This window comes from Mytilus californianus, unplaced genomic scaffold (genome assembly GCF_021869535.1).
Source record: "Mytilus californianus isolate M0D057914Y unplaced genomic scaffold, xbMytCali1.0.p SCAF_3, whole genome shotgun sequence".
Taxonomy (NCBI): Eukaryota; Metazoa; Mollusca; class Bivalvia; order Mytilida; family Mytilidae; genus Mytilus; species Mytilus californianus.
This window is the reverse complement of record NW_026262679.1, coordinates 92,829,814-92,842,907: the sequence shown is the minus strand read 5'-3', so window position 1 is coordinate 92,842,907 and position 13,094 is coordinate 92,829,814. Positions and strand designations below refer to the sequence as shown.

At 33.3% G+C, this 13,094-nt stretch overlaps 1 protein-coding gene across 1 annotated transcript in view; it reads right to left on the bottom strand.

The window, feature by feature from the left end:
• LOC127735449 (spermine oxidase-like) overlaps nucleotides 1–12,596 on the bottom strand; it is a 49,778-nt gene extending 37,182 nt beyond the window's left edge. The window contains exons 1-2 of the mRNA XM_052245616.1: nucleotides 12,226–12,596; nucleotides 8,390–9,304 (exon numbers count right to left, since the gene is read on the bottom strand). Of these exons, the coding sequence (XP_052101576.1) occupies nucleotides 8,390–9,304; nucleotides 12,226–12,376 (1,066 nt within the window). The 5' untranslated portion in view covers nucleotides 12,377–12,596. The remainder of the gene's footprint in view (nucleotides 1–8,389; nucleotides 9,305–12,225) is intronic.
• Between the last annotated feature and the right edge of the window lie 498 nt (nucleotides 12,597–13,094).

The window sequence follows — 13,094 nt, the reverse complement described above, 5'->3', positions numbered from 1 at the left end:
GTTGCTATTGGGTACCACTAGAAGCAGAATTGTCACAGTTTTACTATATTTATGTTGTGCTTATATAATACTGCTAAAATGGTGTGTTTAAACACATGTACATTTTGTACATGTATACTTTACCTTAAATAACCTTGCATTTAAATCTTAGTGAACCTACATGTACATGTTTTGTTATTGTATACATGTATTATATACCACTACCAGTGATTTACTGGTAATAATTAAAAGGAGATTAAGCATGCTGCAAGAGAAATCTATAACCACAAAATCAAACCTAAGCTTGGAAGCATTTTCCTGGATGTTCTAGATCTAGTTCTGAATATTTATTAAAACTGTGGTTCTTTTTGACAAAATTTAACATGACTGCTCAGGTAAATATGACCGCTTCCTGACCCTTGCTCAATATCTCCTTATATATATACATGTACATTGTTATGATTGTAGTTATACATAAACATGCATAACTTGTAAAAAATTCAAAAATTCAAAAAGCACAAAATATACTTTTTTAGCATGAATATAGATATATTTGAACATGTACCAGTAATGTACATTTACAGTTTACAATGATGTCTGAGGAAGTTGATAACTTACAAAATGTACATGCATAAGATCAAACAGATACATGCATGTACAGGTGAACAACTGCTGCATGTAAAACATAATTAAAACCATTAAATATACTTTGTTCTTCATTTCAAGTAGATAAATGCATCTATTAAATACAAACATACAGTAGGTGCATGTGTACTTTCAAATCTGTATCCTATCAATAATGACAGTACTGTACAACACATGTACAAGTTTGAACATTTATTATATGAGTCAGGCCAGTTTTTGAAAATAATTTCGTCTTATGGGACATTTAGACTGTCACTGTATGTAATTTGTCAGTCCAAAGTACATTTTCATTAGTCAAATCTTATAATTCTATTGAAACAAGAGTGCAAACGCTGAAATGTCTCACCTGCTGAACTTATCATGATTGAACCTTTAATGGAATCTTTCATATGAAGGTTTTACCTTAAGTATCACATAAAATAAACATTGTCAATGATCCATGTAGATGAGGTCAAGGTCAGATGAACCCTACATGTACCAGACAGACATGTAAATATTACAATCATTCCATACACCAAATATAGTCAGCCTCTTGCTTATCATGCTTATAGCATCTGAGAAACTGACCTAATTACAACAAGAGTGCACACGCTGAAATGTCTCGCCTTCTTTACTAATCATTGATATTATGTTGATAGTCCTAAATATAAAGCTTTATTACAACTGTCACATAAACTTAACATTAACCAAGTAAACTAAACATTGACCAATGACCATGAAAATGAGGTCAAGGTCAGATGAACCATGCTAGGCAGGCATGTACAGCTAACAATTCTTCCATACAACAAATATAGTTGACCTATTGCTTATAGTTTAAGAAAAACAGACGAAAACACAAAAACTTAACACTGAGCAATGAACCTTGAAAATGAGGTCAAGGTCAAATAAAACCTGCGTAACTGACATATAGATCATAAAATATTTCCATACACCAAATATAGTTGAACTATTGCATATAGTATTAGAAAAAAAGACCAAAACTCAAAAACTTAACTTTGACCACTGAACCATGAAAATGAGGTCAAGGTAAGATGACACCTGCCAGCTAGACATGTACACCTTACAATCATTCCATACACCAAATATAGCTGACCTATTGCATGCAGTATTAGAAAGAAAGACCAAAACTCAAAAACTTAACTTTGACCACTGAACCATGAAAATGAGGTCAAGGTCAGATGACACCTGCCAGCTAGACATGTACACCTTACAATCATTCCATACACCAAATATAGTAGACCTATTGCATACAGTATAAGAAAAACAGACCAAAACACAAAAACTTAACTATAACCACTGAACCATGAAAATGAGGTCAAGGTCAGATGACACCTGCCAGTTGGACATGTACACCTTACAGTCCTTCCATACACCGAATATACTAGACCTATTGCTTATAGTATCTGAGATATGGACTTGACCACGAAAACTTAACCTTGTTCACTGATCCATGAAATGAGGTCGAGGTCAAGTGAAAACTGTCTGACGGGCATGAGGACCTTGCAAGGTACGCACATACCAAATATAGTTATCCTATTACTTATAATAAGAGAGAATTTAACATTACAAAAAATCTGAACTTTTTTTTCAAGTAGTTACTGAACCATGAAAATGAGGTCAAGGACATTGGACATGTGACTGACGGAAACTTCGTAACATGAGGCATCCATATACAAAGTATGAAGCATCCAGGTCTTCCATCTTCTAAAATATAAAGCTTTTAAGAAGTTAGCTAACGCCGCCGCCGCCGCCGTAGCCGCCGCCGGATCGCTATCCCTATGTCGAGCTTTCTGCGACAAAAGTCGCAGGCTCGACAAAAACTGAACATTGAAGAATGAACCCCAATAGTGCACACGCTGAAATGTCTCGCCTTCTTTACTAATCATTGATATTATGTTGATAGTCCTAAATATAAAGCTTTACTACAACTATTACATACACTTGACATGATCCAAGAAAATGAGGTCATGATCATATAAACCAAACAAGAAATACATGTACACCTTACAATCATTCAATACACTAAATATTGTTGACCTATTGTTTATAGTTTCTAAGATACAGACTTAACCAAGAAAACTAAACATTGACCAATGAACCATGAAAATGAGGTCAAGGTAAGATGAACCATGCCAGGCAGACATGTACAGCTTACAATCCTTCCATACAACAAATATAGTTGACCTATTGCTTATAGTTTTAGAAAAACAGACCAAAACACAAAAACTTAACACTGAGCAATGAACCGTGAAAATGAGGTCAAGGTCAAATAAAACCTGCAAGACTGACATGTACATCATAATATATTTCCATACATGTACACCAAATATAGATGACCTATTGCATATAGTATTAGAAAAAAAGACCAAAACTCAAAAACTTAACTTGGACCACTGAACCATGAAAATGAGGTCAAGGTCAGAAGACACATGCCAGCTAGACATGTACACCTTACAATTATTCCATACACCAAATATAGTGGACCTATTGCATACAGTATAAGAAAAACAGACCAAAACACAAAATCTTAACTATAACCACTGAATCATGAAAATGAGGTCAAGGTCAGATGACACCTGCCAGTTGGACATGTACACCTTACAGTCCTTCCATACACCAAATATGCTAGCCCTATTGCTTCTAGTATCTGAGATATGGACTTGACCACCAAAACTTAACCTTGTTCACTGATCCATGAAACAAGGTCGAGGTCAAGTGAAAACTGTCTGACGGGCATGAGGACATTGCAAGGTAAGCACATACCAAATATAGTTATCCTATTACTCATAATAAGAGAGAAATTAACATTACAAAAAATCTTAACTTTTTTTTCAAGTAGTCACGTGCACAGATCTATGAAAATGAGGTCAAGGACAATGGACATGCGACAGCTGGAAACTTCATAACATAAGGCATCAATATACAAAGTATGACGCATCCACATCTTCCATCTTCTAAAATATAAAGCTTTTAAGAAGTTAGCTAACACCGCCGCCACCAGATCACTATCCCTATGTCGAGCTTTCTGTTTTGTCGCAGGCTCGACAATAAAAATGAGGTCAAGGTCATATGAACCCTGTGAGACACCATGTTATGTATACCATGTAATCATTCCAAACACCAAATATAGTTGATCTATTGTTTATATTATAGAATCTAAGAAACAGACATACATGTAATCATGAAAACTTAATATTGACCAATGACAAAAAAATGAGGTCACAGTCAAAAGAACCCTGCCAGACAGACTTGATCACATTACATTCATTCCATAGACCAAATATAAATGACCTATTGCTTATAGTATCGGATAAACTGACAAAACCATGAAACCTTAAAATTGACCCATGAGATATGAAAATGAGGTCAAGGTCAAATGAAACATGCAAGACAGACATGTACAATGTACTCCCTGTAAGCATCCATACAACAAATATAGTGACCCTAATAGGCCTATTGCTTATATTATAGTACTTGAGAAACAGACTCAAACACAACAAAACTTTAACCTTTGAATGAACCGTGAAAATGAGGTCACAGTCATATGAACTTGCTCGACAGACATGTTCACCTTACAATTGCTCCATACACCAAATAGTGGCCCTATTGCTTATAGTATCCAAGAAATAGACCAAACTGGAAAAACTTAACATTGAGCACTGAATCATAAAAATGAGGTCAAGGTCAGACGAGACCTGCCAGTCGGACATGTTCACCTAACAATCATTCCATACACTAAATATATCAGACATTCCCAAGGTCACCAGATATTGGGCAAAGGCCAGTTAAAGACCGAATGACCAGTAAAACAGACAAGAGATATGTATACAGCACAGCAATCCCTGTGTGCCATATCTACTTTGGCTAATTTGCCATGAAAAAATTTTGATTTTGTGTCCAACACACATGACATCATGATGACCGTTCATGAAACATCCATACATTTTTTGTACAAATGTTCTTTTGACACAAAAGTTGTAAAATAATTAAACATTCTGCCATTTATTTGTGAAAATTTCAAATCAATATCAAACACATTAGAAATGACCAAAGAATAATTTTGAAAAAGAAATAAAATTATAAAGTATGCTCATTACATTCATTGACATTTGTAATAGAATTTATGTGGCCATGCTTATAGCCACAAGCAGTGATTATTTTAAGTAATACCAAAATATTCTCCAGTGTCTCAGGATGAAATTAATTAACAAAACATAGTGGGAAAATAATTGACTTATATTGGGGAAAGAAAAATCATTTACATGCATATCATGCATATGGGTAAGACAGAAAACAACTCTCTCTTCACAAAATTATCAACATCACCCAAGGTCAGTATTGTGCAGAAAGTTTATTGACCGATGCAATTGAAAGAAGGCAAATGCTACACTGAGCCTTCATTATAATCGATACAGAAGACATGAAATAACCCATTGACTGAAAACTGACCGGGCAATGAACTCTTTACCTTTTGTAATTCTACAGACTGGGGATGCCCTTAAAATTAAAAGATCATTTAAAATTGTATGCACACACAATTGAACAGTAAAAATACAAATTTATGATTCTAAAACAATCTATTTACAACATTTCAACAATACCAATTTCGCAAAATATGGTAGGTAAATTAATTTACTGTCAGAGTTAGAGTATATATATATAAGTTATTGATGCAACACTGCACAGCTTTCATGTCACACAAGGACAAATCACAGGTTACTGTCCTCCGAAACAAATATGTTTTCTTTTCACATGAACATGTATTACTTTACATTTTCATTTCTTACCATCCCTTCACCTTAAAAGTTAATCGTTTTCACTGCATGTTGTCTGAGAGGATTAACATGATCAACATTTCTGTTGAGTCACTGCTTCACATATTTTCTGCAATCAACCTTTCCTTCTTTTTTTCTCTTTTATATAATTTGAAAGCCAGCTTTGAAATTTTCAGAAACCTGGCCGAGATGAGCTTGTCCTTTGTAATAATTGACGGATGTACATGAATGAATGTATTAAAGTACCAGTTGAACCTGGATAGTAATAAATCATAAAATTCTGAACCCAATACAAGGGTGAAGAACAGTATTAGCATGCAAGACCTACAATGTACACTTACATGTACATGTAACAGAGATCATTTACTCATCGCATTCCTAACTGAAGATCTTTTATTCTGGAAACATTTTTTTATAAAATTGGATCAGATATATTTTTAAAAGTTAAATAAATGGGGAATGTGTCAATGGGGCACAGATGATGCCCTCCTTGCATATAATGTTATAAAGGGATATACATGTACATATATGTAACTCAAGAACTGTAAAAGTGACGAATCCCAAATTTGTACTTGATCTGAGTTTTGTGGTAATAAGCATTGTGTATAGTTTCATAACATTTGGTTGAGGCAAACTAAAGTAAGAGAATGGAAACAAAAAATTCAGCAATTTTTCCATTTGTAAAGGGGCATAACTCTAGAACAGCAAAAGTGACACCACCAAAATTCGAACTTGATCTGTGTTATGTGGTAATTAGCATTGTGTATAAGTTTCATAACATTTGTTTGAGGCAAACTAAAGTAAGAGAATGGAAACGAAAAATTCAGCAATTTTTCCATTTGTAGAGGGGCATAACTCTAGAACAGCAAAAGTGATGCCACCAAAATTCAAATTTGATCTGTGTTTTGTGGTTATAAGCATTGTGTATAAGTTTCAAAGTTTGGTTGAGGCAAACTAAAGTTAGAGAACAGAAACCAATTTTGGGACGTACATATACGTACGTACATCTGTACGTACGGACAGACAAGGGTAAAACTTAATGCCCCCTCCGCTACGGCGGGGGCATAAAAATACACGATAGTTATTATTTTTGTATTTTTCAAAAGTTTTCTTAACTGGTTTCAAAAGTCTGACTTTAACAAATGCTTGTTCAAATAAACTGCTTCGCTGAGCGCAGCTGGATACACCCGCAGAGGTCCAACCCTGAACAGTTGGGGCAAAAATGGACACAATATTCAAGCTTGATACAGGTCTGAATTTGGATTGTATTAAATATTTTATGACATATTATAGGTTTCTGAATAAATGTAGTCAAAGAACTTGAAATTGGTTATATGAATTGAATTTATATTCAATTAAAGATTTCTTGCTGTTGTGCAATACACTGTGCTGTTGCGCAATACTTAGTAAATCTGTTGTCAGACTATAAACAAATAAAGTTCAATTTAATCTCAATGTCATATTAGAAATTTATGAAAATGTAAAGTGAGCTTACATCAATAGATATAAACAATTCACCAAAGTTTCATGAGAATTGCTGACAGCATTTTTGAGAAGTTGTCCGAAAAGTGAAAAATCCCCCCTTTTTTAATGAATAAAACCCCATAACTCAGAAATGTAAAATGTAAAATTTATAAAATTCTAAACAGAGTACATCAATAGATATAAACAATTCACCAAAGCATTTTTGATTTTTTGTCCGAAAACTCAAAAATCCCCCTTTTTTATGAATAAAACCCTGTAACTAATCCCCCTTTTTTTTATGAATAAAACCCTGTAACTCAAAAACGTAAAATCTAAAATATATAAAAATTGAAAGGGAGCTCATGTTAATAGATATAAACAATTCACCACAATTTCTTGCAAGTTGGCGAAAGCATTCTTGAGTTATTGTCCGAAAACTGGAAAACCCCCTTTTTTTAATGAATAAAACCCCATAACTCGGAAACATAAAATCTAAAATTTATAATAACCAAAGGGAGCTCACGTCAATAGATATAAACAATTCACCAAAGTTTTATGCAAATTGGTTAAAGCATTTTTGAGTTAATGTCCGACATGTTGATGACGGACGGACAGACAGACGGACGGACGGACAGACGGACAAGGGTATACCATAATACGTCCCGTAAACGGGCGTATAAAAATGACAAAAAATTAGGGCTGGTTGGGTTGGTGGAAACACAAGTATTATTAGTATGCCTAAATGTACTGTATATGTATATACATACAATGTACATGTACAAATACATTTGTAGCACCTGGTAACTATTGATTTTGTTCTGTTACAAATGTACCATGCATGGTAACAACTAAATAATAATCATGATAATAACAGTACTTAATAATAAATATAAATATCCGAAAAAGAAATATTTACACAAAAATCTCTCCACAAAGAAAAATTATTCAAAACACTTCAGGAAAAAACAAAACACCCTTTTCCTCAGATACATGTACATGTACATGTACATGAACAGTAAAAGTAAATAAATAATAAATGGCTAAATCAAACTGACTTTGGCCTCCTAATTTTACATTGTCCAACATTCACGTACATACATGCAAGACTCTCTAGTAGTACAAAAAATGTTCTGCAAGTTTTTTTTAAACCAAGATTGGATATCCTGCATTTATCATGCTTTACCATAAAATATATCAAATTGCTGCAAGACCCCTCTCCTAAATTATTAAAATCATTCTTTTGTATTAACCTTAATATCTTGGTGTAAATTAGATACAGCCAATCGGGTTAAGGTCCTCGTAGGTGTATCTTATAATCATTGATAATACTTAAAGTATATATATTATTACATGATATTTGTACTGATGAAGCAATACTAGAGTGGTCATGATGGTCTTTTAAATTACTAACTGCACAGCAACAGAATTTAAACTTTAAAAATTCATTATTCATACGTTGATTCAATCTAGGTGAAAAAAAAAGACAGTCTAGATAGCAACAATGCCACTTTAACTATCATACTCACCAACTAAAACATTGTCATGTACCACTTCAAAGGAGTATATTTTACGATACCATGTGTGTCGCAGATCATTCATTTCAATGAGATCATTGTCCCACACAAGTTCTACTCGAAACAATTCGGGCTCTGTCACTGGTTCATCAAACTGAACAATAACTTTGTCTACAATGCCAAATCCTACTGCATCAATTGCATCTAATTTCATTTTAGGCAATGGTGGGCTAAACATCCTATCACAAGCAGCTTTTAAAACACCTAGTGAAACTGTACATATTACGTGATTTGCATAGAATTTTTCACCGTTTTCACATTCAACACAACATTCATAAACATTTTTTTCTGGCTCTGGAAATTGTCTATTCCATCGTATACATTTGACTGGATGATTGAGTAAAATATTTTCCTTTGGAATACTACTTTTTAGGATTTCTAAAACTGCAGTAAAACCTGGTGGGATTGTATAATGAACACCTGGTAGTTCTTCATAACTTCCAAACTCACTCAAAGAAACCTCTGACAATGTATCACAGCCAGATATACAACACTCTAGCCTTTTTCGCTGATCAAACAACAATTCTCTAACATGACGGTCACCATTTGTATACCGTTCCAAAGTGTCTTCATATTCACGTTCCAGAAATGCTCCAACACTATCATTTTCTTCCATTGTGGGCATACCACTTTGATAAAAATCCTCTGCTTGCATAATAAGTTGCCCATAGTTCAAATTTACTTGATTGACTATTTTTTCAGTTACTTCATCTCCGTTTTCCATTTTAAAGGATGTTTTATTACGAAGACCTTTATTACCATGTCTCAATTCTAGCAAATTATTGTCATCAGCAATTTTAAAAATTGGGTTTCTTTCTATGCCGTGTATCCAATTGGCCCCCATTTCCGCTTTATGGCCTTCGGCATCTGAAAAACATCATAGTTAAAAACAGTTATATTACTTGATTTAGAATTTCATTTTCTTCGAAAAACATTACTAATTTTAATGGAGTTCTTGGCTTTAACATGTACATGATATTTACTTTGGTTTTTAAAATTTATAACTTCAATTTTTAATGTGCCATTTTCAGAAAGAATGTATATATGTACAAATGTAGTCATAACAATCATTTAACCAGATGCAAGGTTTATATGTCAGGTTTATATGTGGTTACAGAAAGTGTAATAAGGAAGACTAAATGGGTGTTTACAATAATACATGTAAGTTAATAAACTGATTTTAACAAGAATGGTTACATTCAAAAGTTTGAGTGTGCAAAAATGATATGTATAAAAGGAACAAAAAGTCAATCCTATATAAAGCAGTGACATATGTACCAAAGAGAATACAAGTATACTCTGGTCAATGGTTTTACATTCTACATGTATGCAGGGTTCTTACTAAGGCAAGTCCATGAGTCCTGGACTCGTGAAAATCTGTCTGGACTCATCATTTTCAAAACTGGTGAGTCCAAAGTGCATTAAGGTTGTAAAATGTTGTATAAATTGAGCACTCACATCATCATTTTATAGCAAAAGTTAAAAATAATCTAAATTTGATGTCATTTCCATGCTCTACTTTGTGATAGAGACTGAAATAATAAATTATACATGTATGGCAATACAATTTCTTCTTCTCACTGTTGGACTCATCATGGCCAAAGACTCGCCTTCAAAAATCCTTAGTGAGAACCTTGTGTATGTACATGTTCCAATTCATGGCCATGGAAATGTTTTGCACCATCAATATATGTAACATAACATTATATAAATATGACTATGACTTCGTTACTTGAAGTTACTTCTTTTTTAACAAATATCTGATTGTTACATTTATAAATGTACATGTACATTGATATTTTTACTTGTACATGTAATATAATATAAACTTCTTCAAACATGTCAAAAAGATGGATATTTAAAAGCTTCAGGACTATTTGGATTTTTGCACACTGTTGAAGGCTGTAGGGTGATCTATGGTTGCTTAAATCCACGTCATACAGACCCTATTGATTTGTTGTCGCATTGGTAAACATACATGTACCAAATCCTTTTAATTGTATATAAGCTTTCTATAGAAAAATAAAGGGAAAAGACTGAGAAATAGAAAGGAAGCATGTTACATATTTTACTAATAACAAAGAACATATATTGCATTTTCCTACCAGACTTTTTTGTCATGGTGGGGCCTTTTATAGCTGACTATAGAGTACAGATGGGTTTACTAATTGTTGTCGAAGGCTGTACATGTATGTTGACCTATAATTGGTAATATCCGCTTCATTTGGACTCTATTGGATAGTGGTCTCATTGGCAATCAAACCACATGTCATTGTTTCATATTAACATTGAGTTGGTTTCAATTTTTCATGATACATGTACATACATGTATACAACGTAGGTACAAATTACAATTTGCGCCTTTTATTAAAAGGCCCCAAATTGTACCTATTATAAAAAAATTATAGCTGATGACTATACAGTATGAGTTTACTAATTGTTGTCCAAGGCTGTATGTTGACCTATAATTCCTAATATCCGCTTCATTCAGACTCTGTTGGATAGTTGTCTCATTGGCAATCATACCACATGTCCTTATTTCATATAAACATTGATTTGGTTACAATTTTTTATGATGGGAACAATTTTCCATTGTACTTATAGATACTGCATTGTGCAAAGTAGTGACATCTCATCATGATGTCTTGTGGTATAATACTGACATGTGCATGGTACAATTGTACCATGCGCTTGTCTGTTTCTGGTTCAATAGGTACAAAAACTATGACAAGACACAGGCTGCCATTTAGAACTGCACCACTTCAGTACACATGGCTTAAAAAAATGCCACATGAAAATAATGTGGCAAAAATCTTTAATCCTACCTATACAGTATGGTGAAGTTTCAAAGAGCATTTCAAACCATCAAATACATGTAATATAAAATTTTAAGGACATTAGTCTCCACTCAGCCTCAGGTCCATCAGCCTATATAGTGGCTTGTAAAATTATTATCCAGACAGTAAATTTTGGCAGCAAGAGTTTATCATGAAAACTGTTTTTGGAGTAACAGTGAACGTAATAATATTGTAACACATATTTTTGTCATATTTGACATTGTATTAATCTACATTTTCTTATTGTACCTTTTAGCATGCCATTTAATAAAATTGCATATAAAAATATTTTATAAAATAGTTCAACTTGACCTAACATTGTGGGAAGAGAGTACTAACATTTAAAATGGTCTAATATTATTCTTATTTAATATTATTTTTAGGTATACTATCCACAACAAGGCCCAGTGTTCTCAACTCTTTATCTGTTTGATATACATGTAAATATACCAACAATGGCAACATCATACAGAGGATGAAGATAATTTAAAATACTGCAAAATTCTGATAAAATCCGGAAAGAGGTCCAAGTATACATTTTGAACATGTGAAATGAAAAAATAATGTGTCTACCAAACATTTTCTTGAAAACAAATGATTTCCTTGTGTAGCAGTATTTCCCTGTAGTAAAACTGGTTCTATTTATAGGTAGAAATTTGATTGGTTTGTTGCCAGACGTACATATGTCCTATTTTGACCTTCACACAATCATTCACAAAAATCTAAAAATGTGTCATCGAGTTCAGGCAATGTAATTTCGTAAAATACAAAGACGTGCACAATCGCCTAATGATACCGACAAATGAACATACTAATATATTATTGTAATATATTTTTACTATGATATTGGGTTACTTTCTTTTTGCTAAGGTGACAATTTTTCCAAACGAGAACGTACAGAACTATCACGAAATGAATCCATGGCATACATTTTACACTCGGATAACTTACCGAGATTGACGGTATAAATTCTACCGCCTGTTCTATTTGACGCTTCAAGTATAACGTAATCTTTGAATCCATTTTTAGCGAGATGGTCTCCTAAGGCTATCCCGGAGATCCCTCCACCGATGATCACAACTTTGGGCTTTGTTTCACCCATATCCTTCAAAAGTCAACAGCTGACATACGTCACGTACTTGTTATAAAAAATCACAATAGTTGAATTAAAAATGTTGTTTCATCCACATATAAAACAATAAAATTATACAGTTTTATAAACACTTCCAATGATTTGTCTCTCACTGTGTTAGTCCTTGTTTTCATAACATGATTTTGATTATGAATGCATCGTCGCAATCGGAGCGGTTTATCCACACATATTTCAATGACGTCAGAGATTTTACCGTATGCAGGTGAAAGTTCAAAGTTGACAGTACTTTTGTCCGTAGAGTTTTTTGCTGTGTTTTTTAAACAGTCCTATAATTTACGAAACATTGGTAAGGAAGTTACAAATATGAGATTACTTGGCTATAGGTAATTAAAAAAAAAGTGTTTTAATAACAAAATGATTTTCATCAAAATACAACGATGCCGTCTGCTCTCACTGTCTTACAAAAGGATTGGTATAAAGTAAAATCACAAAAATACTGAACTCCGAGGAAAATTTAAAAAGGAAAGTCCCTAATCAAATGGCAAAATCAAAAGCTCAAACACATCAAACGAATGGATAACAACTGTCATATTCCTGACTTGGTACAGGCATTTTCTTACTGTAGAAAATGGTGGATTGAACCTGGTTTTATACTAGCTAAACCTCTCACTTGTATGACAGTCGCATCAACTTCCATTATATTGACAACGATGCGTGAACAAAACAA